Source organism: Trachemys scripta, chromosome 8, assembly GCF_013100865.1.
Source record: "Trachemys scripta elegans isolate TJP31775 chromosome 8, CAS_Tse_1.0, whole genome shotgun sequence".
Lineage (NCBI taxonomy): Eukaryota > Metazoa > Chordata > Testudines > Emydidae > Trachemys > Trachemys scripta.
Genome location: NC_048305.1, coordinates 12494287 through 12520213, shown reverse-complemented (window position 1 = coordinate 12520213; position 25927 = coordinate 12494287). Strand labels below are relative to the sequence as shown.

The 25927-nt window shown below is 41.3% G+C and overlaps 1 protein-coding gene across 1 annotated transcript; it reads right to left on the bottom strand.

Annotated features, from left to right (window-relative positions):
* Positions 1 to 906: 906 nt before the first annotated feature.
* On the bottom strand, positions 907 to 24554 carry VDAC1 (voltage dependent anion channel 1). The gene is made up of 9 exons (XM_034779513.1): positions 24429 to 24554; positions 15902 to 15971; positions 14897 to 14946; positions 11044 to 11196; positions 10896 to 10948; positions 5334 to 5561; positions 4104 to 4254; positions 2998 to 3055; positions 907 to 1843 (listed from the first exon to the last, which is right to left on the bottom strand). Exons 2-9 carry the CDS (start codon positions 15966 to 15968, stop codon positions 1752 to 1754), a joined length of 852 nt encoding a protein of 283 aa, XP_034635404.1. The 5' UTR covers positions 15969 to 15971; positions 24429 to 24554; the 3' UTR covers positions 907 to 1751.
* Positions 24555 to 25927: the final 1373 nt, after the last annotated feature.

The following is a 25927-nucleotide window of genomic DNA, read 5'->3' as shown; positions in this document are numbered from 1 at the left end:
GGTGGGGTCCCTTGGGCATAGGCATAGTTTTACTTCTATTTTGGGGGCTGGCAGGTCTCGAGCTAGCTCCGTACCTCAAGGTCCAGAGAGGAAGCACCACCTCCACCCCCCGACTCACTCAGGGGGCCACCCAACCTGTCTGGGCTGTGGGGGGAACGCAACCAAAAAAATATAACTCGAAAGGGGGAACCCAGTTCAAAAAGTATGAAAACCACTCAAGGTGCAGGGAAGACATAGCTAGGTGCTGTGTGCAAGCAGAGGAGTATCTCAGGGTGCAAGCAGGGGATAGCTAGGAGCTGTGTACAGGCAGGGGGGCTCCCGATGCAGCTCCCAGCTTCAGTCCCCACACTGGTCCTGGCGTGGGAGGAGGGGGGAGATTTGCCAGCTTCAGCCTCGCAATGCTCCCGGCTTCGGGGGGTTGGAGAGGTGCCAGTGTAGTGGCACAAACTGCTGTGCTACGCCAGCTTCAGCCCTGCACCACTCCCAGCTTATAAATGGAGAACCACAAGAAATGTACACCTCTACCCCGATATAACGCTGTCCTTGGGAGCCAAAAAAAAAATCTTACCGCGTTATAGGTGAAACCATGTTATATCGAACGTGCTTTGATCCGCTGGAGTGTGCAGCCCTGCCCCCCCTGGAGCACTGCTTTACCGGATTATGTTCGAATTCGTGTTATATTGGGATAGAGGTGTACTAAATTCTTAAATATTTGCTGTCTTATGGAAAAGACTGAATTACAATTATCTTTTCTGAATGAGTTATTCTAAATTTTTAAGTCTCCCAAATAATTTATTCATCACGTACAAAGATACAAGTTAGAAAAAAATAACAGCAAGAAAATACGATGATGCAGGACCATTTTGTACAAAGCGAGAGGAATTAATATAAAGACAAAGTAAAAGGTGAAGTTTCAATATTTTATTCAAGTTGGGTTTTTTGTTTATTTCATTTTAAGTAGTGTCAAGTACAGCAGTTTGGGGTCTAGTTCCACACAAAATGGAAGACTAAAAATGTTCCCATTAAATTGCTAAAAAAAGTGGTAATAAAACAAAAGTCCATTTTAAATTCAGAGTGATGCCACTATGTGATGCCAGTTACAAAGACTCTTCCCTGCTTATGGCTCTGTCTTACAAGCTTTTCCATATTTAGTGCAAGGGAAAGGAACCACAACACAAAACAAGTATTATTGACTGAGTCACATCAAACCTTCTCCATACCAAAATTATACAAGGTGAACAATCTAAAGCACTCTGAAGCTGTAGGTATCAGATAACTAAATAAGACAAACAGTTAATGGAATATCTGTCTAAAAATATCCTTTTTTTCCTGATAGTTTTGCACACTCCATCATGGACTGAAACTCTGATAAGTTAATATCCAAAAATCTATGCTTCATGAATTAAGAGTTCACTATGGTGGATTGCAATTCTCAGTCACGGTTTCTATATCACACTTTTCTGTCTTTATATAGCCATTACTCTGGAACAGGTAATCAGTACCTTCATCATATCCCTTGTGAAGTTGTAATTAGCAGCTGTGATGGGCAACAAGCCTGGAATTAGGTTTTTTTAAAATGTTTTCTTCTCAAAAGAACGACACTTTAAAGCTTAGCGGTCTTTAACCAGGTTTAACATGACTGATACGCAACAATACTTGCACCCCAGACATAAAACATTGAAAGGTTCACTAAATTCTGAAGGTAGCTATGCTGTAAAGTATTTTCAAATTAGTGATTGTACAATCCCTTTTTATGCTTCAAATTCCAATCCTAGACCAAGTTTGTGTCCACCCGCATTGACATTCTTGCCATCCAACAAAGCCGACAATGTAAGTTTGATACCTGCGTAAAAGAACAAAGAGGGAGAAGGTAAAACCTGGAAAAGAGGTACCACATAAAATATGGTGTGTATATTTTGCTTCTTTGAATTATTGGCCTGTTATGGTAATTTAATTTGGTTGTATGGGGTTGACTATTCGTGTAAAGATTGTTCTTTTAAAATAACTTGTAGAATGCCTAAAGCAGTGGATGCATTTCTATCAAAAGAAATAATAATGAACAACAACATAGGGCTAAATTCTCCTATGTTTACTCATCTGGGTGGTACATTACTCTGAAGGCTTGTCTACACTATGCAGCTTTTAGTGACAACGCTGTGTTGACACAGCTAAAAGTCAGTGTGTGTGAACATTCTCTATCAGTATTTTGTCGGCACTTTTGCCGATAAAATACTTCCAGCCCCGCGAGCGGCATAAGCTTTGCCGGCAGGAGAGTGCTCCTGCCGATAAAGCTGCGTTCACACTGCCACTTGTGTCGGCAAAACTTTTGTCTTTCGTTGGGAGGGCTTTTTTAAGTACCCGCGAAAGACAAAAGTTTTGGCGACAACATCGCAGTGTAGATAAGACCTGAGTCATTCTATTGATTTCAGTGGGACTAATGGCAGACAAAGGCATTACTTAATGTGAGTGTGAATGATAGAATCAAGACTATTATGTCTACCCAACTTCCTAAAGCACATTTAGGTCTATGGATGAATAGTGCAAAATGCAAAAGTTATAAAAATTTGTATCAATCTGGTATTCTGACAGCAACATCATTGTGCTTCAATAATTCTGTGATCAGCAGCACTGAAGTTCTCCTCTCTAGGCCAGTGGAACTCAAGCGTGTCATGCTTTGAATCAGAAGAGAGGCTTACAATAGGAGAGCTTCCAGTGACTATGAATGCACTTGCTAAATCAGGACTTTACATGTACAAAAGGCCTGTTTGTGTATCTAACCGGTCATTTGAGGTGCTGCATGCTTCTGGCAAATCTGCTCCTCATTGAATGTCAAAAACTTTTTAAAAAAATCCAGCTCTAAAAGGGTCATTTCTTGAGTTGGCAAGTAGGACAACAATGTTATAAAACCAAATCACTTTTCCACATGAAAAACTCTTTGCTGCTTAAAGACTAAAATGTATCTTTCTCAAATTCTGAATTCTTTCTGTCTACACTTACCTGGCTTCAAAGTTTGAGTGTATCCTAAACCAATCAGACTGGAGTTGTTCACTTTAGCCTGAAAAAACAAAAAAACACACAGTCATTTTAATAATCTGGTATATTTCTTCAAAGTCTTTGCTGTTTAAAAGGTAAGTGGCTTTGTTTAAAAGGTTAAACTATTTCAGATTCCAAATCATATGGACATAATATGAACCAAATTTTGCCACTACTCACATCTATGCAACTCCACTAAATACTTCCAATATATAAAGATGTTTTTTTGGCCATTCAATGACAGATCTGCGGGTAGCTATCTTACAACAGAAAAACTTCAAAAACAGACTCCAACGGGAGACTGCTGAGCTGGAATTGATATGCAAACTAGATACAATCAACTCAGGATTGAATAAGGACTGGGAATGGCTGAGCCATTACAAACATTGAATCTATCTCCCCTTGTAACTATTCTCACACTTCTTATCAAACTGTCTATACTGAGCTATCTTGATTATCACTTCAAAAGTTTTTTTTTTTCCCCTCTTGCTTAATTGGCCTCTCAGAGTTGGTAAGACAACTCCCACCTGTTCATGCTCTCTGTATGCGTGTATATATATCTCCTCAATATATGTTTCACTCTATATGCATCCGAAGAAGTGGGCTGTAGCCCACAAAAGCTTATGCTCTAATAAATTTGTTAGTCTCTAAGGTGCCACAAGTACTCCTGTTCTTTTTAAAGATGTTTTTGTTAACCAACTTAATAACTATTGTAATGAGTCATGAATACCAGAGAATACTCTCTTCCACTTCACCTAGGTCAATTCTTATATGCCAGTCTACTGGTAAGACAGCACTCTGTGCTACTTTTCAAAAAGTATAGGTAATAGTGATCTCAGACTGTCTGACTGATGGACAGCAGACAAAATACAGAGAATGGGTCAAATTCATCCCATGGAATTACATCAAGGATGTATTTGACCCACTAAATCCAAAACAAATATTACAAAGTTTAGAGCTTTCTATTATTACAGGCAGTGCGGGTAACAACACTTATAGTTGAGATTACTCAATTTCCAGTATAAGAATCTGTTTTCCATTGCTTATAACGGCACCTGTACAGTACTCACAGAGAAAGATGCATCAGGGTCAATCTGATATTTGGCTGCTATTCCAAAGCGAGTGTTGCTATTTCCAGCTGTCCAAGAGAGATTGACAGCAGTTTCCAATTTATCATTCACCTTCTGATAAATGGATCCTCCAAATTCTGTGCCATCATTCCTGTAATGAGCAGATTAATTTTAAATTGCACAGAAATTAAAAAAAAAAAAAAATCTGTATTTTATAGTAATGGCCCCAAACACAATGTTTTGGACTACTACAGACTACTGTAGTTGAAAGCCATTGTAAGTGTTTGATGGGATAGCTCATAACTTTTGATAATCTGTAGGGACCAATGCACTTGGATCCGAAGTGCATTTGTGATTTGCCAGTCATTCCTTCTGGAATGCATGGATTCAACTGTTCTTTAAGGCAATTTGAGCTTCCTAAATCATATCTTGCAGAACCCCGGGAAAACTGAACAGAAGCAGGTTTGAATAAGCAGCTCCTAGAAGGCAGAACAGTTGTTCAAGTTCCAAATGGGAATGGCTTACAATAGCCCTGCTACATACAAAATGATTGTTATCAGAAAAGGGTGAGGACAGAACTGAAGGTTTTAATTAAATTTTGTCCTCTTTTTTCCATTTGTGCAGAAATGACAAGTGCTTGTGTAGATGGATTATTAGGAATTCCAATTCTGAAACATCCCAGGGTTACGGCTATATGAAGTTTGATTAAACTCCCTTGCTCTTGTGTTTCATTTCCTTTTGTTTCTGTTCTTGTACATTGTTTGTTTTCTCTCTTGGGCCAAACCATTAGTCTCTATTCCAATTTACCTTGCATAAATGGAGTAGTAGCTTTTATTTTCTCCTGCATGAAGAAAGTGTGTATAATTGAATACGTTTGCTTCTTTTATTTTTCCAATAAAAATCTGTTACAAAGTTGTACAGTTGAATGCCAAGCCAATCAATCGCTCACAATCTGTTCTTATTCCCTCCAAAATTGAATGAGTGCTAAAGGTTCCCTCAGTCTCCCATGCCCTCACCCACATACATCAAACAAAGGGCCAGTGCAAAACAGCATCTGAAGTCTTTAAGCAGATCTCTCTCCAATTTCTGGAGGTTCCTACTGAGCCTTCTCAGTAAGTGAAGAGTCCATGCCAACTCCATCATTTTCCCTCTTATTAATTTTGACAACCTTTCCACTTCGTTACTAAACCAGGGAGCAATATACATTAATGCTCATTTGCTGGTACTTACACATTAGTGTGAAGCTGGAATTCATCAGTCTTATAACCAACAGCAAAGTTGCTCTGGGTTACTCTGGATTTAGTTGTCTCAAAAGTCATTTGGTAACCTGACAACCAACCCTCATAGCCGAACACAAAGGCTCCACGTATTGAAGGTCCAGCAATATCAAAATCCATGTCACAGCCAAGGTTGATGTGTTCCCGTTTATATCCTGTCTTAATTTTAGCATTTTTTTTCCTGAAGGAAGGGGCGGGAGAGAAGAAAAGGGTAGAGATGGGGTGGCAACAAAGTTTTATGACAAAATCATTCATACGTAGTGATTTTATCAATCCATTGTTACTTTTAACAAAACATAACGATGCCAGAAGACAAAGTACACATACCCAGAGATCCATCCTTTAAATTTGTTTCACGCTGTATACATAACTGCAAATAAATTATGTGCACATGAAGCAATAAAATAAAAAACCGTTTGGAATACTGAGCCTCACATGCAGATCTTGAAACTAAATTACAGTATTTGAAAGTTGCAATACAAAAAGCATGAAACAAACCTAGTATGTACTGAATATTTTTGCAATTAAAGACTGCGTTATCTAGGATCCTACCTAATTGCTTTGTAAACTGGTGTAGGTGAGAGAGAAGATGACTTTGCAGTTTTTATTTGAATATAATTTTAAAAGCTTGTTCCACTGATAGCTCCTAAATGCCTAAAACTGGAAACTTCTGGGAAAACATGAAGCAGAAAGGTTGCTTAGTCAAGTTTCATATGCAGACTGCTGTAAATCAACTCAAGTCCTGTTCTGGGTTCTAAATAGGTGGGAACTGTGTCAAGAAAAATCCATTGTTAACCACACAGTAACAGACAGCTCCACCATATCTTACTAACTACAGCCCCAATTCAGCAAAATACTGAATCTTGTCCCTAAACTTTAAGTAGCCTTTAACTGGACTACTCATGTGCTCAATGGTACACAGGTGCTTCAGTACCTTCCTGAATCAGGTCCTAAGGCAGAAAGTGTTACCTTTTCCCTGCCTTTCTCTTCCCAGAAATATTATTCAACTCTATGGCATTAACAGCAGTTATAATCCCATTTGACAGTGTGTTCACTTTCCAAGATCAATTTCTACAAGATTACAGCTTGGCTAAATTGTGCGTTTGGAGGTTCCCTTACAATCGTATTATGATTTGATTATTAAATATCAAAAGTTGTTCATCCCATGTTAATTCTTTGCAATTAAAGACTGATTTATATATGATCCTACCTAATTGCTTTGTAACTTGGTATAGATGAGGAAGAAGATTACTTTGCATTAGACAATTTTTAATTGAATATAATGTTAAAAGACTGTTTCATTGATATCGCCTGACTACCTAAGACTGGAAAATTTCTGAGAAAAACAGGAAGTAAAAAGTTTGTTAATCAAGTGACATATGCAGACTGCTGGTTGCCTAACAAACACTTCAATTCAGTATAATGGGTTTCCTTTCATGCAACCCAAGGAGGAAGGGCTTTTCCTATCACACATCTAGTCTTTCTGTATACAAGTATTAATTTAAGGCATTCATTCTCTTGAAATACTCTGTACCTACTTAATTAAGCTATCACCCATTAAAAATAACCAATCCCCTACTTGCCATCCTGTTCAATTTCTATTAGCAACGATGCATTATCCACAATCCACATAACAGTAAGAGAAGGACACTTCTAATGACTAATGATCACTTGTGGCTAATGGCCTTGGCAGCTACCACATATCCCTCTGCCTTGATTATCAGATATTTACATCAATAGCATTTTGGTCTCCAAAAATAATACAAGATATAATGCATAATCGTAGTCCACAAAGCACCTCTTCTCCATCACTCCTTGATTTAGTCACTGTTACTTAGCTTTTCTTTCTTTGCATTTAAAAGAAATTATGCTGTGTCATTCTTCCACACCCATTACTGAAGTAGGCTTGCACAAACAGGCTGGGTCGTGCATCACGATCTGAAAATAGGCTCAAGTTCATTAGATCTTCTGTGGCAAGTAGTTCTTTAGTGGGTTCTCTTCCAAGACCAACACTGCCCCTGGAAAGTTTCATCTTGTGCTCTCTTAACTCAGTGGGTGACAGAGGGAGAGGCATTCTCTCAGCTAGGCCCTAATCAGTTAAGGGTTTTAAAGACTAGTACCAGGACCTAGCACATTAGAATAGAAAGCCAAAAAGTGTGCTGAGCCCCCTTATACTGTCCTTGTATCTTTCAATATGGAATTACACTTATAGACAGACCAGCTGCCTGGAATCACTTGCTCCTTGCTAGTCTTGTCCAATGCATAATATTTCTCTTACACTTCCTTAGGTTTGTTTACATTAAGGGAGCAGATTCTCATTACTTGGTGGACTCTCACTCCAGAATTTTTGACTGTCATTTTTAAGATCTTTTCTTTCCTTTGAACTTACAAGTTCATTCCATCAACAACATTACATTTTGGGAAAATTGTATCAAAAAGTTTCTTCTGCCACTTTACTTGGTCACTTCCCAGAGTCGGTCCAAACATATGGTTCAATCTAATTGAAATTTCAAAGTAATGCTCTATTTCAGCTGGAGGGAAAAAAGTCTTTCACTTTAATGGTTTCAAACTTGCCTGTATTACACTTTTACAGTGATTGCACCCTTCCTTTTACTCTCAGGAGCTTCTAAACTTTGCATTGCTCAGCTGATGTTCTCTCCTGATGTCATCTCTTCTGCAGCAGTGTAGGAGGTGGAAGTCAAAAAGACTGTCAGCAGCACTCAGCATTGGCCTACCTCTGCTTCCACTGAAGTCAATAGTAGTAAAACTCACGACGACTGCAATGGCACAGGCCAACACTGAGCACGTCTGAAATTCCCATTCATGGTTAATAGGTTCATCCAGGAAGGAAGGGAAAGCAAAAGATGTGTCAAACTCATGTCTGGTGTAATTCTACTGAATTCAATGGAGTCACACCTGATTCTGGCCCAGTTTATTCAGATAATTTTTAATGGCCCTCCACAGAGGAATCCCCGTTTCAATTATAAGGCAGATGGTATAATATCTGGGGAGCTGTTGTGAGATAACAGCTCAGCTATAATTTCCCATTCATGTGTGATTATTTTTAAAATCCAATGATGTAATAATTCATTTTCAACAAAACTTCAGATTATTATTAGGGCTGTCAAGTGATTAAAAAAAATGAATCGCGATTAATCGCACTATTAAAGAATAGAATATCATTTATTTAAATGTTTTTGGATGTTTTCTACATTTTCAAATATATGGATTTCAATTACCATACAGAATACAAAGCGTACAGTGCTCACTTTATATTATTTTATTACAAATATTTGCACAGTAAAAAAAACAAAGAAATCGTATTTTTCAATTCACCTAATACCAATATAGTGCAATCTCTCTAACATGAAAGTTGAGCTTACAAATGTAGGATGATGTACAAAAATATAACTCACTCAAAAATAAATCATTGTAAAACTTTAGAACCTACAAGTCCACTCAGTCCTACATCTTGTTCCCCGCTTCTTGTATACATCACCTGAAAGTGACAACAGGTGTTTGCATGGCGCTGTTGTAGCCGGCATCGCAAAATATTTACATGCCAGATGTGCTAAAGATTCATATATCCCTTCATACTTCAACCACCCTTCCAGAGGACATGCGTCTGTGCAGATGATGGAGTCTGCTCAATAGTGATCCAAAGCAGTGCAGACCGACAGATATTCATTGTCATCATCTGAGTCAGATGCCACCAGCAGAAGGTTGATTTTCTTTTTTGGTGGTTCAGTTCTGTAGTTTCCGCATCGAGTGTTGCTCTTTCAAGACTTCTGAAAACATCTCTACACCTCGTCCCTCTCAAATTTTGGAAGGCACTTCAGATTCTTAAACCTGTGGTCAAGTGCTGTAGCTATCTTTAGAAATCTCACATTGGTACCTTCTTTGAGTTTTGTCAGATCTGCAGTGAAAGTGTTCTTAAAACGAACAACATATGCTGGGTCATCATCTGAGACTGCTATAACATGAAATATATGGCAGAATGTGGGTAAAACAGAGCAAGGGACATACAATTCTCCCCCAAGGAGTTCAGTCACAAATTTAATTAACACATTTTTTTAACGAGTGTCAGCAGCATAGAAGCATGTCCTCTGGAACGGTGGCCGAAGCATGAAAGAGCATACGAAGGTTTTAGCATATCTGGTACTAAAATACCTTGCAATGACGGCTACAAAAGTGCCATGCAAACGGCTGTTCTCATTTTCAGGTTACATTGTAAAGAAGAAGCGGGCAGCATTATGGCCCGTAAATGTAAACAAACGTATTTGTCTTAGTGATTGGCTAAACAAGAAGTAGGACTGAGTGGTCTTGTAGGCTCTGAAGTTTTACATTACACTCAAAAAAGAAAAACACAGTTATGTAACAAAACAAAAAAATCTATATTTGTAAGCTACACTTTCATGAAAGAGATTGCACTACAGTACCTATATGAGGTGAACTGAAAAATACTATTTCTTTGTTTATCATTTATACAGTGCAAATATTTGTAATAAAAATAATAATAATGTAAAGTGAGTACTATACACTTTGTATTCTGTTTTGTAATTGAAATCAACATATTTGAAAATGTAGAAAAACATCCAAAAATATAATAAATTTCAATTGGTATTCTATTGTTTAACAGTGTGATTAATCGCAATTCGTTTTTTAATCACGATTAATTTTTTTTAGTTAATCGTGTGAGTTAACTGCGATTAATTGACAGCCCTACTTTTTATGCTTTAAAACTAAAACTGAATATACTATCTGCACATGAGATAGCAAGCAATTTGAAATTAGAATATGAGGTCTGCAACTTGGGGTGAAATGGTCACTGTGATTATTGCCTGGTCATTTGCAGTGCCATCTGCTACTTTCAGAGGCAAATCTGCATGATATTCTCAATCATCACAACATTTGTTTGTGTGTGGGAAGGAAATCAATGGGGGTGGAGGGGAAATCAACCAACATCTAGTCTTTCAGCTGCCTAATCCTCCTGGCCCATATAATATGTCACTGTCCAATCACACCAACCAAAACATTCATCCAATCCCAAACATGGTTACAGCCTGCAAGAATTTAGGCTTTACATCCAGCTTGAAAGAAGAACCCAATTACTGAACTGAGTTATTGCAGCAATCAGCCAAATAGCTTGCAGTGCTCATTAATCTCCGCACTTCAGCTGATTTGTTTAGGGTGTGGTAGCCAAGTGAACATTTTAAGATATGAACTGCATTAAGTCACAATGACCAAAACAAAACTGTTTCACCGGACACCAGTTTTGACTATAATTTTCAAATTATTGTACTTAATCCTTTGCTACTTATAAATTATGTCAAAAAAGGAATTTTCAATTCCAAGGTTTAGTAAGATGTGACAGGATTTGATTGCTCGGGGCATACCTGCTAGCTGTTCTTATTCTTCAGTTTACAGGGAGTTAAAGAATAACTAAATAAATAAAATAAATAAAATAGAATAAATAAAAACAAGCAAAATATCCCTTTTTGTCGTCACTTCTTACCCAGTGTTAGGAGAGAACGAGGAGTCAAAGGTCAGCTTCAGTCCATGTGCAAGCTGAACAGAAAAGAAATTCACCAGTTGCATTTATAATTAAAAAGGAGACTGTGATAAGTGAATTGGTAAACTGTGACTTGTGAGCGAAGAGTTACCTGATCTTCAAGAGTAATCTCTGTGCCTAGTGTGTTGTCGGTGTTCCACTTCTCCGTGAACGTCAAGCCATATTCCCCCCATTTGTATTTTGTTTCCAAACTGCCAGTAACTTTGCTTGTCTCTGAGTTTGCTGAACCTGAACTTGTAAATTCCTAAAGTAAAGCAAAATAAATAAATAAAGATGCAGAATGTACTAATTAGGGGTCGTATTCAGCATCACAGTGCTTTCTCAAATGCTTTTTCTATATTTGTTTCCTTGTCATTAATATAAGCACACACTTGCCCTGACAAAACTGCAAAATAAGAATGCTTCACATTTAAGGAATGCACTAGTGATGCGTGTGTGAATAATTTTCTCTGCTGACATAACACAAAATAAGACACTATTTCAAGTGTTACTATGCAAAATAAAGCCTGTGAAATAAAATAATTACTCTCTCAAGCCTTCAACTACATCTTTCCTCAGGTATTTCAATCAGCTCCATTAAGCAATCAAACAACAATTAATGATTATTTTGTAGCATAAGCCAAATGAGAAAAATTCTTCAGACATTTTGGGGGGGGGGGGTGAAATCACATTTCAAAAGTTCTGACAGTGGGGAAGAGATGTTGCAAATCACAGCAGCCGCCAAGTGTGTACACACTTTATTTTAAAACAAGTGACTGACAATGCTGCCGAACGGCATTCAGACATAGGTTCCCAGAGAGCAGTGGCTCAATCCTGAACACTTTACTAAGAGCCAACTCAAAGTCTGCAGGGAAAAAAACACAGTCGAACCAGCAGCCTTTGCAAGCTGAAGTTCATGCAGTTTCTATCATCCTATTCAGCTGGGTAGAGAGGGAAAGACAAACCCCTCATCATCAAGTGGGCAGGGGGCCTGGCCTAAAAAATGCACAGACAGTAGGAACACAGAGCACTCCCAGGGATAGGGAAAACTGCATTTTTTTAGAGGATGGACTGGGAAAAGGGGTACTCCCTGGGACGTCCCTTAGCGGGGGTACTAGGAGGGAGGGAGTGTGAGATAAAGCTGGAGGGGTGTGAACAGAGCTAGTCTAATCTTAGGGGGGGGAAATTCATGAACATTTTCACAAAATGTTATTCTTTTTTGGTGGGGCAGGGGGAGATGAAGTGGCAAATCATCAGATCAAAAAAAGTCATGGGAATTTCAACTAGTGCTGGGGGCACGTATGCGATCCTGGGGTGTGTGAGAAAGAAAGATGAATAAAATTCCAGAGGGGTTTAGGAAGCACTATTACTCTGGCTTCCTGCTCCTGTTTTTATTGAAGTCCATCACACACACTCGTACTCTGTACAGATTACACATCACGATGCAGTTTACGTAAGAACGGAAGAGCTGCCATGCTGGGTCAGACCATGGTCCAATCTTGCCCAGTATCCTGTCTGCAATAGTGGCCCATACCAGAACTTCAGGGGGAACACACAGAGCAGGGCAATTATAGAGTGGTCCATCGGTCTTCCAGACCTAACTTCTGGTAGTCAGAGGTTTAGAGTCATCCTGAGTATGGGGTTGCGTCCCTGGCCATCTTGGCTAATAGCAGTTGATGGACTCCATGAACTTACCCAGTTCTTTTATGAACCCAGTTATACTTTTGGACATCACAACATCCCACGGCAATGAGTTCCACAGATTAACTGTGCATTGTCTGAAAAAGTACTCTCTGTTGTTTGTATTAACCCTTTGCTGATTTATTTCATCAGGCAACTCCTGGTTTTTGTATTGTGTGAAAGGGCAAATAACACTTCTCTGTTCACTTTTTCCACACCATTCAAGATTTTATAGACCTCTTTCATATCCCCCCCTTAGTTGTCTCTTTTCTAAGCTGAACAGCCCTAATCATTTCCTCACATGGAAGTTATTCTATACCCTCAATCATCTTTGTTGCCCTTTTCTGAACCTTTTCCAGTTCCACTATATCCTCTGGAAGATGGGGTGACCAGAATTGGACACAGTATTCAAGGGGTGGGCATAAAATGACATAGTGGTATTATGGTATTTTCTGTCTTACTTTCTATCCCTTTCCTAATAGTCCATAACATACTGTTATGTTAGCCTTTTTGACCCCTGCTGCGGGGTGTCAGGGAGGCTAGTACCCCGCTCCACCGCTTCCTCCTGCCGCACTCTCCCCCCACAGCTGGAGCCTCGAGACACCCCACACACATACCTGGAGGAGCCCTAAACATCCCACCTCTGGGCTTGATGAGCTCCAAGCTGGCCAGAGGCCCAAGTGTCCCCACCCCCAACCTCAGCCAGAGCCCCAAGCCCCCCCTTGGCCAGAGCCCCAAGACCGTCCCACACGGAGAAGCCCCAGGCTAATCAAAGCCCCGAGCCACCATCCCTCCTGCCAGGAGGTACCACCACACACACACACACACCTGCTCAGAGGAGCCCTGGGCCAGCCACAGCTGCACCTCTCCTCCCCAGACCCCAAGCTGCTGTGGGGAAAAGCTCTCACTAAGACGCTTTTGATATGCCCCATGCAGGTTCCGGGGCAGCTGAGGAGGCAGTATTTGCTACTCAACTTCCTGGGTACCTCAGTAATCTCTCTGGAGTCCAGGGACATTACTAATGAATCCAGGAAGCTGAATAGCACATACCACTTCTTCAGCCGCCCCAGAACTTGCCTGGGCAAAAACTTCCCCCGCCAAACCCGCAACCGGGGTTCCAGCGGCTGCAGCAGTGCCAGTGGAGGCTCCCATACGTGGCTGGGCTCTTTCACGGTCTATAATGAACCCCTGGCTATAACGAACAAATGGTGTGGATCCTGACGTGTTCGTTATAGCAAGGTTGTACTGTACTTTGCACTTATCAACGTTGAATGGCATCTACCATTTTGTTGCCCAGTCTCACAGTTTTGTGAGAAATCCTATGTAACTCCGTGCAGTCTGCTTTGGACTTAACTATCTTGAATAATTTTGTATCATCTGCAAACTTTACCATTCCCACCTACCCATGGCTACTTAGTTCCCTTAGGAGCCTTTGGTAAGGGACATTGTCAAAGGCTTTCTGAAAATCCACGACACTATATCCACTGGATCACCTTTGTCCACGTGCTTGCTGACTCCCTCAAAGAATTTTAATAGATTGGTGAGGCATGATTTCTCTTTACAAAAGCCATGCTGATTCTTCCCCAACAAATCATGTTTCTCTGTGTGTCTGACAATTCTGTTCTTCTCTACAGTTTCTACCAATTTGCCTGGCATTGAAACGAGGTTTACCGGCTTGTAATTGCCAGGATCTCTTCTGGAGCCCTTTCTCCAGAATTCTCTTATAGAAAGATGGTGCATTGTTAGGATGACCAGATAGCAAGTGTGAAAAATCGGGATGGGGTGGAGGGGTGGGGTAATAGGAGCCCATATTAAAAAAAGCCCCAAATATCGGGACTGTCCCTATAAAATCAGGACATCTGGTCACTCTATGTTGCATAGTAGAATGTTCTCTCACAAATATTATGCCATATACAAGTCTGTTCACCAAAACTGCACCTGCTAAGAGGGAGGAATTTTTAAAAATGGCAATCAGAGTGGAAATGATAATTTTTTTCCTACTTGCTAAAATTTCAAGTTTAAGTCATTTTGTAATTTAACTGCTCTCATAAAATGCAAGGTATAACTAGTATTTTATACAAGTGATGCATAGTACCGCAAATGAACACATCTACTATGTCATACATACCTCATTACTGAAAGATAACCGCAAAACATAGCATAGCTACGTTATAATATAATCCAGCGTGTAAAAGGTATGAAATTCATATTTTTCCACTTTTAGAAATGGGGACATAATAAACATATAGTTGATAGATACTAATGTTTTCTCTTTCCAAACTCACCAGTCCATTTTCAGATTTTGTCTTCAAATCAAGTTTTATTAATCCAAATCCTAAAAAATGGCAAAAAAAAAAAACAAGAATTTTACATATTTGTTTGAAACAGCAACATACAGAAACAGCATTTCTGTTATCTCTTACAGCTCCCAGCTCCATCTCCTTTGAACAATCTAAGAAAATAGGATTTATACAAGAGTCGACAGCTGCTCCTATTACTTGTTTGCCAGGACAGATTTTGCCATTTATATTCATATTAGATAGCACCTTCCTACACTAGTCCTAGTGATTTCAGTGGTGCTACTTACACAATGCTAGATTGGAATACTTCTACTACTGGTACTACTGAGGAGTACCTTGCTCCACAAGTAACCCTATTGACTTCAGTGATACCATGCTTAGAGTAAGGTAATGTTCAACATGAGTAAGGGGATTGTAATCTGGGCCATAAAAAGGTACTATACACCAGTTTCCTTCAAACAGAGAGCACGCTAAGGGAGACATTGATGATCTTCAACCACAGGAGAACAAGTAGCTCCCCTCTGGTCTTTACCAGCCAGGACGGACAGCACTCTAAATCTCAGCTTGTGCAATGCAGTTCCTCCAATACCCTGGAATTCAGCCTGAACCCAAATATTATCATTTGCAAAATAACTTCAAATGTCTTCATCACAGAAGGCACTCAAATTAGCAGTCAAGCTGTCAACGGCTCAAAACAAATCTGATTAAGACTGGGTGGAAATTTCAGCTGAGATTTTTAAATTGGTTCTCACAGTTTCAGCTAGTTATTAGGTTTTGCAACAGGTCTACTGGTCGACCAGTTCCTGGGACTACTGGTTCTCCATTAATAACCTACAGAGACCAGAGTAGCAGAAACCAGGTAATGGGGTCTAATAGAATGTACTGAAATTTCTAGTAGGGAAGAGAGTAAAATCTTAGGAAAACAGGTTCAGGAGTTAGTTATTCAGTAAAAAATATATATATATATATTTTCCTCCTGGTATTATTTACCATAGCCCTTGGTGAAAACATCTCTGGCAGATTTTCCTAGATCAGCGTAAGCAGGTGGAACAGCCATTTTCTGCAAAAACAACAACAGAGATTACAATATTTAGATTCTAGCTGATAATTTAAGCAAAACTCCCACAGTACGGCCACTCTCCTTTTTCCAACCATCAGCTCTCAATTAGCTATAGAGCTGGATAAAGTATCTGCAGCAATATTGACATTTTCTTTATTGGCCAGTATTAGTCACTAAGGCATATATGCCATGTTGAATCAGAAACAGTCTGCAAAACAAATACAAAAAGGATAATAACATGTGAAGAAACTTTCTGTGCCTTTGAAGGCAGTTAAATGCTGATGCTTTTTCAAGAAGAACTGCATGATTTACTTCCTGGTTTTTGTTCTCATTAAAGTTTCTCTTTATGTTCGTTACTTCCATTAATCAAGGTGAGTATCACAATCAATCGGGACTGTGAGCAATCCAGGTTTAATTCAGAACATGCCTAACATCTATAGTCAATTGCACCAAAATCCCTCTAATTCCGAGGATCTGATTCCAAGCACAGAGTAAGGTAAGCTCCTCTGTTACACAGTCCAGCAGGATACAATTTATGCCAGCAAAATCTATGAGTGGCTATTCTTCACCCTAAACTTTCTTTTACTTGGGTATCACTGATACTACTGGATCAGATTTTTAAACCTCCTTAGACATGGATCCCTCCGTTCCTTTCTGTTGCCCAGTGGGGAGAAAAACTGAATTCACTGTGCAGAACTGGAATTGAGGGGATTGCATAGAGGGTAGAGTGGCTATATACAATGCACCCAAACAGGCAGCCATTGGCTACCTCTCCATACTAACTAGATACAAAATCCGAGCACCATGCAAACTCTGAGGCATGGCCTGCCCAGATGAGGGAGAATGGAGCTTGGGAGAGGTGACTGTGTGAGATGCTTTGTTTGGCATGGATATCCTGCGAACCACAAGCTTTGGCCCAGATTTTCAAACAGCTCTTCAGGTTGTATGCGCTCAGCAGAACTTGCCCCCTGCTGGTTCAATACCTGCCAGCAAGAAGGAAGGATTCATCACATTTCCCCTCACTCCCCACACTCACAGAGGTTTGTAGGATATGCCATGCCAGGGGGAAAGAAAACTGCCCCCCCTTTTTTTTTAAACACCAAGATACGAAGCTGTGACCCTGACATGTTTTGTTTTGTTTTTTTGAAAGGGATAATCAAAGTCAGCAGACCTGAAGTTTTACAGACCTTCTTCCCGCATACAGAAGTTCACTATTCCTCACACATTACAATTTAAAAACCACAAAATCGATGATTTCTCCCTGCCTATCAATACCAGACGTTGCAGTGGGATTTCATATTCCTAAATTCCTTCTTGGTTTTGTGTATTAATGACATAATTCCAGTAAAGGAGAGTGCAAATGTGATAGAGGGAATTTTCTACCAGGAATAACCAATCCTGACTCAATACCACAAGAGCTGGGCAATGCCAGAAAACAATGCCTTAATGTAAGACCTAAAGCCACCAAACAAAAAGACACCAATCACATGCACACAAGAGGGTGCTGCTTCTACTCTTTTTTTTGCTTCAGACTTGGATGCAATTTGTTTCCACATGAACTTCGCTACCCATTAATACCTGGCAGGCACTTTTAAACAGCCACTTAAAGCCTCAAGCATTCACTTCAACAAGTTGTTGCCTGCCAAGATAGGATCTTGCTTTTACATAAGTGAAGAATCCCTTTCCTAAAGTGTACAAAACAGACGTGGTAGCTAAATCAAATTGAACTGTCTTCTCAGAATGCACATAAAGTAGTATATAAGGGAGCATAACAGACATATTAAGATGCAGACTCAGTTACCCAGACTACATTGTATCTGGATGTATCAAAAGACCCTTAGAGAGACAAAGTGGGTAAGGTAATAGCATTTATTGGACCAACTTCTGTTGGTGAGAGAGACAAACTTTCAAGTTCTCCCACCAACAAAAGTTGGTCCAATCAAAGATATTACCTCACCCACCTTCTCTCTCTAATATCCTGGGACCAACACAGTTACAACAACACACATCAGAAAACCCTTGCAATGTATTAGTCGGATGCATCACAAAGTATCTGAGGAACGATAGGCTGACATCAAGCAGCTAAATGGTTAATAAAAAGTTCAGGCCATAATCCAAAAGATTTGAAGCTGCTTACAACATTAGGGCTGAATTTTGCCCTTTTTTTGTGCCAGCATGAAAGCCGGGATTTAATTCCACTCCCTACAGTGGAAACCATTTTAAAAAGTTGATCAGATGTGATTCGGGGGAGGGGAGGGGGGAGAGGGGAGGAAACAGCCTACAAATCTATTGATGCTTCTACAGTACTTGTAAAAAAAATTCCTCTGCTCTGCAGACCATCAATTTTAAAAACATAGCACAACTATGGCCCTCAGTGCACAGATCACTTCACAGAAAATAGAGTCAAGGTAGGCCCAGCAACTCCAGAATCCTGGACATATTGAGAGGATTCAGAATCAGGACCACTTACAGTTTAGACAATGCTACTTTCCAGTCATAGCAGCCAAATCTCACTAGAATTAAGTGAGGAGTAGTTCCAAAACACCAAGCAGCATCAAATCACAGTATTAAAAATTCCTACATTTGAAAAGCAGGTAAGTATTGCTGTGAAGGGCAACTCGAACTGCTGTCATTCTATAGAAGCCCTAATTGCTCTCAGTACAAGGAGTATTTTAGAGATCATATGCATTTCCAATACACACTTATGATCACATTGATTCAGTTGGTTTTCCTAAAATCAAAATTTTACACTAACTTGTTTTCACCAAGACTGTGTGCCAATATTATTGTGTTATTTATATACTCTTAATAATTCTCCTGTATAAAATTCCACAGTCCCAAACTCTGCTCTCACTTACACTTGTGTAATGCCACTAACGGCAATGCAGTGACTCTTACGCAAATGTAACAGAACGGAGGCAGGCCCCGGGATTCAGTTCTAAGATATTCTCCCCAGCAAGCTATCAGCAGGGAGAGTCAGTCATGCTTGTGTGATGAATCAGCTGTGACATGCTGATCCAATGCAGCAGTTGTCTGTGGTTCTAGGGCAGTGACAGATGCTTAGTCTCCTCTTATGCAATCACTATAATTAAGAAATAATATAATAATGCTAAATCCATGTCCATTGTAAATCTATTTGTAAGGCAGATCATTTAAGTAACATAGAAAGAGGTGTCTAAAATGGGTGAAAAACCGTTCTGTGTATAAGTTGGTAGTTAACCTTATTGTTGTCAGTGACAAAGAAAAAATAATTATTTCTGTTCACATCAGCTGGTCAACAGAGGCCTACTGTATTACAGGAGAAAAAACAAATCCATCACATCATATAAGACTGCAGCATGCTTAACCAGAATAAAGGGCCAGGGACTAAGGACATACCGAGCTAAGGTGACCAGATGTCCCGATTTTATAGGGACAGTCCCGATTTTTGGGTCTTTTTCTCATAGAGGCTCCTAATACCCCTCACCCCCTGTCCCGATTTTTCACGTTTGCTGTCTGGTCACCCTATACCGAGCGCATGTCTTAGTCTTTCACCTCTGGAATTCCAGGAGGTGAACTCAGACTAGGTCATAAGTGAAACTGAAAAAACTGGTCTTATCCCTGCCCTGCTGTGTGTATAGACCATAAAACTACCACATGACTCAATCTCTGTTCATAAAAGGCCAAGACTTAAATAGTAGGAAATACTGGAAGTCATTGAGGCACTGACAGAGCTACATGGGGAAACTTTGAACAGACTGCTTGACTCACAGTAGAGCTACTAACGTAAGCACTAAATTCAGAATTGTAAAGAGAAAAAATGGAAAGCTTCCTTTAGAGTGTGCAGCAGCTTCTACTTATTGTAGACAACAGGGGCCAAATTCAGCCTTAGTTAAGAAAACTCTAATGAAGTCAACGGAGTTCCACCTGGGCTAAATCTAGCTCTAAATGTTTCCAAATGTTGTGAGGTTGGCAAGTTTCCATTGTATAACACAATTTTGGGGTCCTGTGTCAGCCGTTACCCAACTACAAGCAAACAACCATTTATTTACCTGAGTGTCATACAAAGTGTCATTTATTTTTTTTACCCAGTAATTTTAAATACATCTGTTTGCTACCAGCCTCCCTTCCCACAGCGAGGCTGAAACGATATAATTAATAATGATGATGATGATACTACCTAGCTATTACATTGAGATCTACTGGTGAAGAGAACTAAGTGCTTTACAAAGGAGGCCAGTATTATCATCCCCATTTTCACACATATGGGGAAACTGAGGCACAGAGAGGCAAAGTGATTTACCAAAGAACACCCAGCAGGCCAGTGGCAGTTCTGGGAACAGAACCCAGATCTCCTGATCCCAGTCCAGCGCTCTATCCATCAGCCAACATGCCTCTCCTATGATACTGGAACTTTCCCTGCATAGACTACTGGCTTTTCCTTTAGTTTTATTAATATTTCTATGGTGGAAAATATACCACAAATTTAAAATAAGAAGGAAAAAACCCAGGCAGGACCAAAGTTAGTGGGAATCTATGAGTAAGGATGTCGTGATTTAGACCACAGTTCAGGCTAATTTTCACTTATAAACTTGAACATATGCAACAATTCTTGAAAATGGTGATCCCTATTGAATTTGAAAGGATTTTCAGTTTACCATTTCCACTATTTCCTTTAGAGCATCTTAAAGGCAGACTTTGTGCCGTGATATAAGCCAATGATATGTTCCACTGAACTATTTGTACAAACCACAGTGACATACTATCACAAATTATGAGACAAACGACAATCTCCCTGCATAAGAGGGAAGGCAAATCAAGGAGTCATCCCTTACAGTCCACACACCTAAGAAATTTGATTCATTTTTAAAATAGTTGCTAGAAAGTTACAACTTGAAACAATGCTCTGGATTCTTTGGCCAAGAGATTTAATTTACAAATTAAAAATAATTTTAAAAAAGCATGAGGGATGGTGGATTTGTATGACAGAATTACAAAAACGATGGTCCTAAAAATAACGAAAACAAACCAGACTTCAGTGTCTCAAAAAACTACTCGCAGTTGAAAAAATAACTAAACCTGCCCAGGCTTTGTTTTAAAAGAAGTTTAAGAGCCTAATACAAAGCCCACTCAAGTCATGATTGCAATCAGCTTTGGATCAGGGCAAAGATTTATGCACATGCTTAACTTTAAACACAAGTCAGCCTAAAGCACATGTGTTAGTCTTTGCAGGACCTGGGCCTAAGTGCACATATTTATGAATACTCTGAACTATGGATCAATAGGAAACCAAAGTCCAAATTTTGCCCCAACTTGTAAGTCCACTTAAATCAATATACAATATAAGTCCAAAGCCTGCAAGCTGTTCCACACAGGCAGACCACTAAGCCCTTGCAGTGTCAAAGGATCTAAGGTACTTACTTATATGGCACCCATTACCATAGTATCTGAGCAATATCCCCACAATACACTTGTGAGGTAGGGAGGTACATTTAACAGATAGGGAACAGAGGCACAGAGTTTAGGTGACTTGCCGAAGGTCACACAGGAAGTCTGTGGCAGAGCAGGGACTTGACCCTCAGTCCCACATTGAGTTCATGGAACTGTGTGCAGCATAAGGGCCCTAGTCTTAGTTTATTGAGCAAATATTGCACATTTTAAACCCTCTCAAACTAGTTACATTATCATCCAAATAAGTAATTGTTTAGTTCTTAAATACTGATGTAGCTAACATACTCTAGTGATTAATCAAACAATACGCATTTTAAAAAACCCCTTAGCACATATTTACAAGAACAGTTCAATGATCTTTGTGTTTAGGGAATTAAAGAAAGAGAGGGGAGTCTGATCTGAGTTCATGGGTGTAAATACAACTTTTAATTAAGACAGTTTTATTATTATTTGCAAAGTTTAAGATACTAATTAAACAAAACAAAACAAAAAACACAGGATACAATTCTGCCCTCCCCGCTGTGGCCAATAAAGTTAAAAAGGCTGTGAAAGCCGAACAAGTCCCAAGGATCCTATTTGTTAGAATAAAATCCCAAACCATACATTAACAACTGTTCATGCAAATACATGTTTAGGAAGCAGTGAGCAATAATGTGATCATTGGCAGCAAGGATGGGAACAGAATTAGGACAGTTAATTAGTTGGCCAGTAAAATCTATGAGTTGCCACAATTATATCACCAAAGCAGTGCAAGCTTGCCAGGTACAGAGGGCACAGTAGGCACGGGTAAAGCACTGAAGAGGGGCCAGAGCACTTCCTAAACTTTCTGGGCTGTATTATATCCTCTATTACAGGAGTTCCCAAACTTGGTTTGCGGCTTGTTCAGGGTAAGCCCCTGGCAGGCCGCGAGATGCTTTGTTTATCTCAGCGGCCGCAAGTATAGCCACTCGCAGGTCCCAGTGGCCACAGTTCACCATTCCTGGCCAATGGGAGCTGCAGGAAGCAGTGGCCCGGCCCGCGCCGCTTCCCGTAGCTCCCTTTGGCCGGGAACCGCCGCCACTGGGAGCTGCGAGCCACGGTACTTGTGGACACTCAGGTAAACAAAGCATCTCGCGGCACGCCAGAGGCTTAGCCTGAACAAACTGAGAACCAAGTTTGGGAATCCCTGCTCTATTACATCAGTGCACCCTCAAATCAATGGGCCTGACTAGTTAAAAATAAGGGCAATATTTGGTCCTCCAGGGTATTTTTGTTTGCTAGTTCCTTTCACACTGTAGAAAAGCATTTACTATATTTAATCTTAAATCAATTTTCTCTATGTTTTTCATCTGCCATGTTCTCAAAATATGTATGTTTGGGCTTTGCAATCTCGCTGCTTAGATTCTGCTGACACCATCCTGCAGGGAAGTCACAGTACTGACCTGGGGACATCACTCATGTTGCCATACCCAATTCAGACTCTACTGCTCAATCAGTACAGAAAATGATGGACCAAATAAATCACTTGTTGTGTAAAGTTGGAGCAGGTGATGTATTTTAAAAAGAGTTTTCACAGTGTGAAAGTCCTTCTTCAAAGAGATTCTGACACAATTCATACCAGGGAATGACAGAATTTTCATTTCTGACTCTCAAAAGGCAATCTGGAATGCAACACAGAATCAGAACAGTTTTCGTTGGTATCATTATCACTGCTCTTTCGAAATAGCCTGACTAACTCAACAGCATGGACCCAGTCTACTCCAATTTTATTTTAACTAATGGCCAAAGACAGAAAGGACATGGAGATAGAGGTACTTCATACCACCAGATATAGTTCTTCCAGGTCACAGCTGTGACAGGACAGGGTGGGCAAACTTTTGTGGCTGCTGCACAAGGCTGAGCCTTTTCTGAGGATAAAGGAATTCAGTCCCTAGCATTCTCAAACTGGCCCACGGCTCCAGTATTAAAATACAATTAAAAATATAAATAACTTTTTTTTTTTAATTACAAGTATTTGGGGGGTTGGAGTTTGTGCGCATTTTTTTAAAGATCTCATGCTGAATGTTCCTAACTTCTGGAACTCCACTAAGCCCCATCATTTATTCACACTTTCCACAAGAATAGGGAAGATAATGGGCTGGTTAAAATAAGGTACATTACTGGCAATCAAAGATTCGGTGCTGAGTCATGCTATCATACAAGACAGCCATATAGGACATTCGGGGGGGGGGGGGGGGGGGGAGAAGGATACTGGAAGTCTTAGAGCCCAAAATCCAATCAAGAACAGTTATAAACGCAGTATAGCGAATGAACAACAGTAAAAACTTGCTAATGCAGAAGTTACAATTTGTAGGCCCTATATTTATATTCCTAGCATCCTGGCTGTGAAAATAATGTATATATTGAATCAGCAAGCACAGCCCCGCACTGAGATGTAACCAGCTCGAGTCTAGTTATTCGCCAGGAAGCAGACTTACATCTTCTTGTTGGGCCCTGTGCAATGATAATGCATTGAGGTAAATCACAGTGCTGAACATGCCTTCCCCTCCCCAGAGAGAAGGTCACCTACAGCCTACCTCTCCTGGAGGTACGGGGCGGAGAAGGAAGCGGCAGCTACCATCCTGCAAACCCCTCCCTGTCTGACTCTGAGCCGGCTGGCGGCTGGCGGCGGGCGGGCCCCCGGGTCCCGGCTGGCAAACCGATGGCGCTGCCTAAAATAGGTGCCCACTCCCCATGCTTAGTGCCGCATGAATGCACCACCCCCGAAGGTGACTGGGGGGCCCCCGGCTCCGTCCTTTGGGATCCGGGCAGCTGGTGCATGGGTCAGGCTCCGCTCCAGGGAGCCCCTCCCGACCTCGGCGGGTGCAGGCAGCCGCAAGGGCCTGGCTTTCCAATGCCCATTGCGCGACCGATGGCACCGAGCACCAGGCCCTGCCCCATCCCCTCTGCAGGCTGCAACGGCGGCCGCCGCCCGGTTACCTCTGCAGCCCCGCCGCGGGACCAGCGGCCTGCCCGGGGCACGGGAGGAGGCTCGGCCCACGCGCTTACCTTGCTCGCCGGGCTCTGCGGCGGCTGCAGCGGGGCTGAGTGACAGCTGGGGGCGGGAGCGGGGCGGACCTTGCCTGGCAGGCGCCCGGCCTAGGGAGAGACCGCGAGAGCAGCTCCGCCACTCCCTGACGGCCGGGAGACGTGACTGCGGGCTGGGCTGGGCAGGGCAGGCTCGCCCCGGCGCTGGGTGCGGAGCTCTTGCAGGGCGTGACAAGCAACGGGAGGCTCATCGGCTCTCCGGGAGCATCCCCGTGGTTTAAGCCGGTGCTGGGCAGAGTCCCAGGGAAGGCACCGCTGGGCACAGCCCTGCCCTCGCAGCGTGCGGGGAGGATTGTTCCCAGAAGGCTCATCCACCTCTAACTTCTGGGAGGCCTCGAGGGCATGCTAGCGCCTCGCCACGGGGGCTGGAACTGGGTTTCCATCATATACAGGGTTTTACAGTTTGGTTCAATGGCTCTCAGCACCCCCTGTTCTTGTCACATTGGGGGGGGGGGGGCGGGACGGTCAAATATGGACCTAATAAAACCCGTGTCCTTTGTAGTTCTAGTGGCAACAGGGTGTGTGTTTGTTACGGCTTCTATTTTTTACTGAAGAAACATCCGCTTGCCCTGTCTGCTACCCAGCCGGGGTATCCTGGTGCTGTGGGTAGAACCAGAAAGTGAAACGCATTCATTTATTGACTACAGCACTGTACCCAATGTAGAGGAAAATATGCTCCCTGCCCCAAGGACTTTACAATCGAAGGCCTTGATCCAGCAAACGCAGACATACGTAACTTCACTCCAGTCTGACGAAGTGGGCATTCACCCACGAAAGTTTATGCTCCAATACTTCTGTTAGGCTTAAAGGTGCCCCAGGACCCTCTGTTGCTTTTTACAGATTCAGACTAAGACGGCTACCCCTCTGATACTTCACTCCAGTAGTAGTCCCTGAAGTTGGTGGGGTTACTCATGGAAATAAAGCTTTTCACGTGCTGAAGTGTGTGCAGCATGGGAGTCAGCACTACACTTGACAGAGAGGTTGTGCTCGATCAGACATGGAAGGTAAAGTTAGAAGCTGCGTTTTGTATGGACTCAGGCAATGTGTGTGTAGGGAGACCCACTATGCTGAGGTTGCAGCAATCAAGGCAGGAGACAACAAGGCTTGAAAAAGAGGAGAAAGCTGTCTGAAGAGAAAATAAAAAAAACAGATCTTAAAAATATTGTGGAGGAACAAGTGGAAGGATTTGGACAGTGGCTGAATTTGGGAAGGAAGGGAACAGGGAAAAGAGTTAACAATGACCCCTGATGAGGTGGGTGATGGTGTCAACAGTGGCAGAGACGGTTTCAGAGGAATAATAAGTTCATTATTGGCCACGTCAAATGAAAGATGATAGCCAGCCATCCATGAGGAGCTGTCAGACAGGCTGAAATGCAGGACTGCATGGAGGGAGACAAGCAATGTGCCAGATAACCACTGTGGTGGGGAGAACGGGGGGCAAAACCCAAAGTCATACAGTC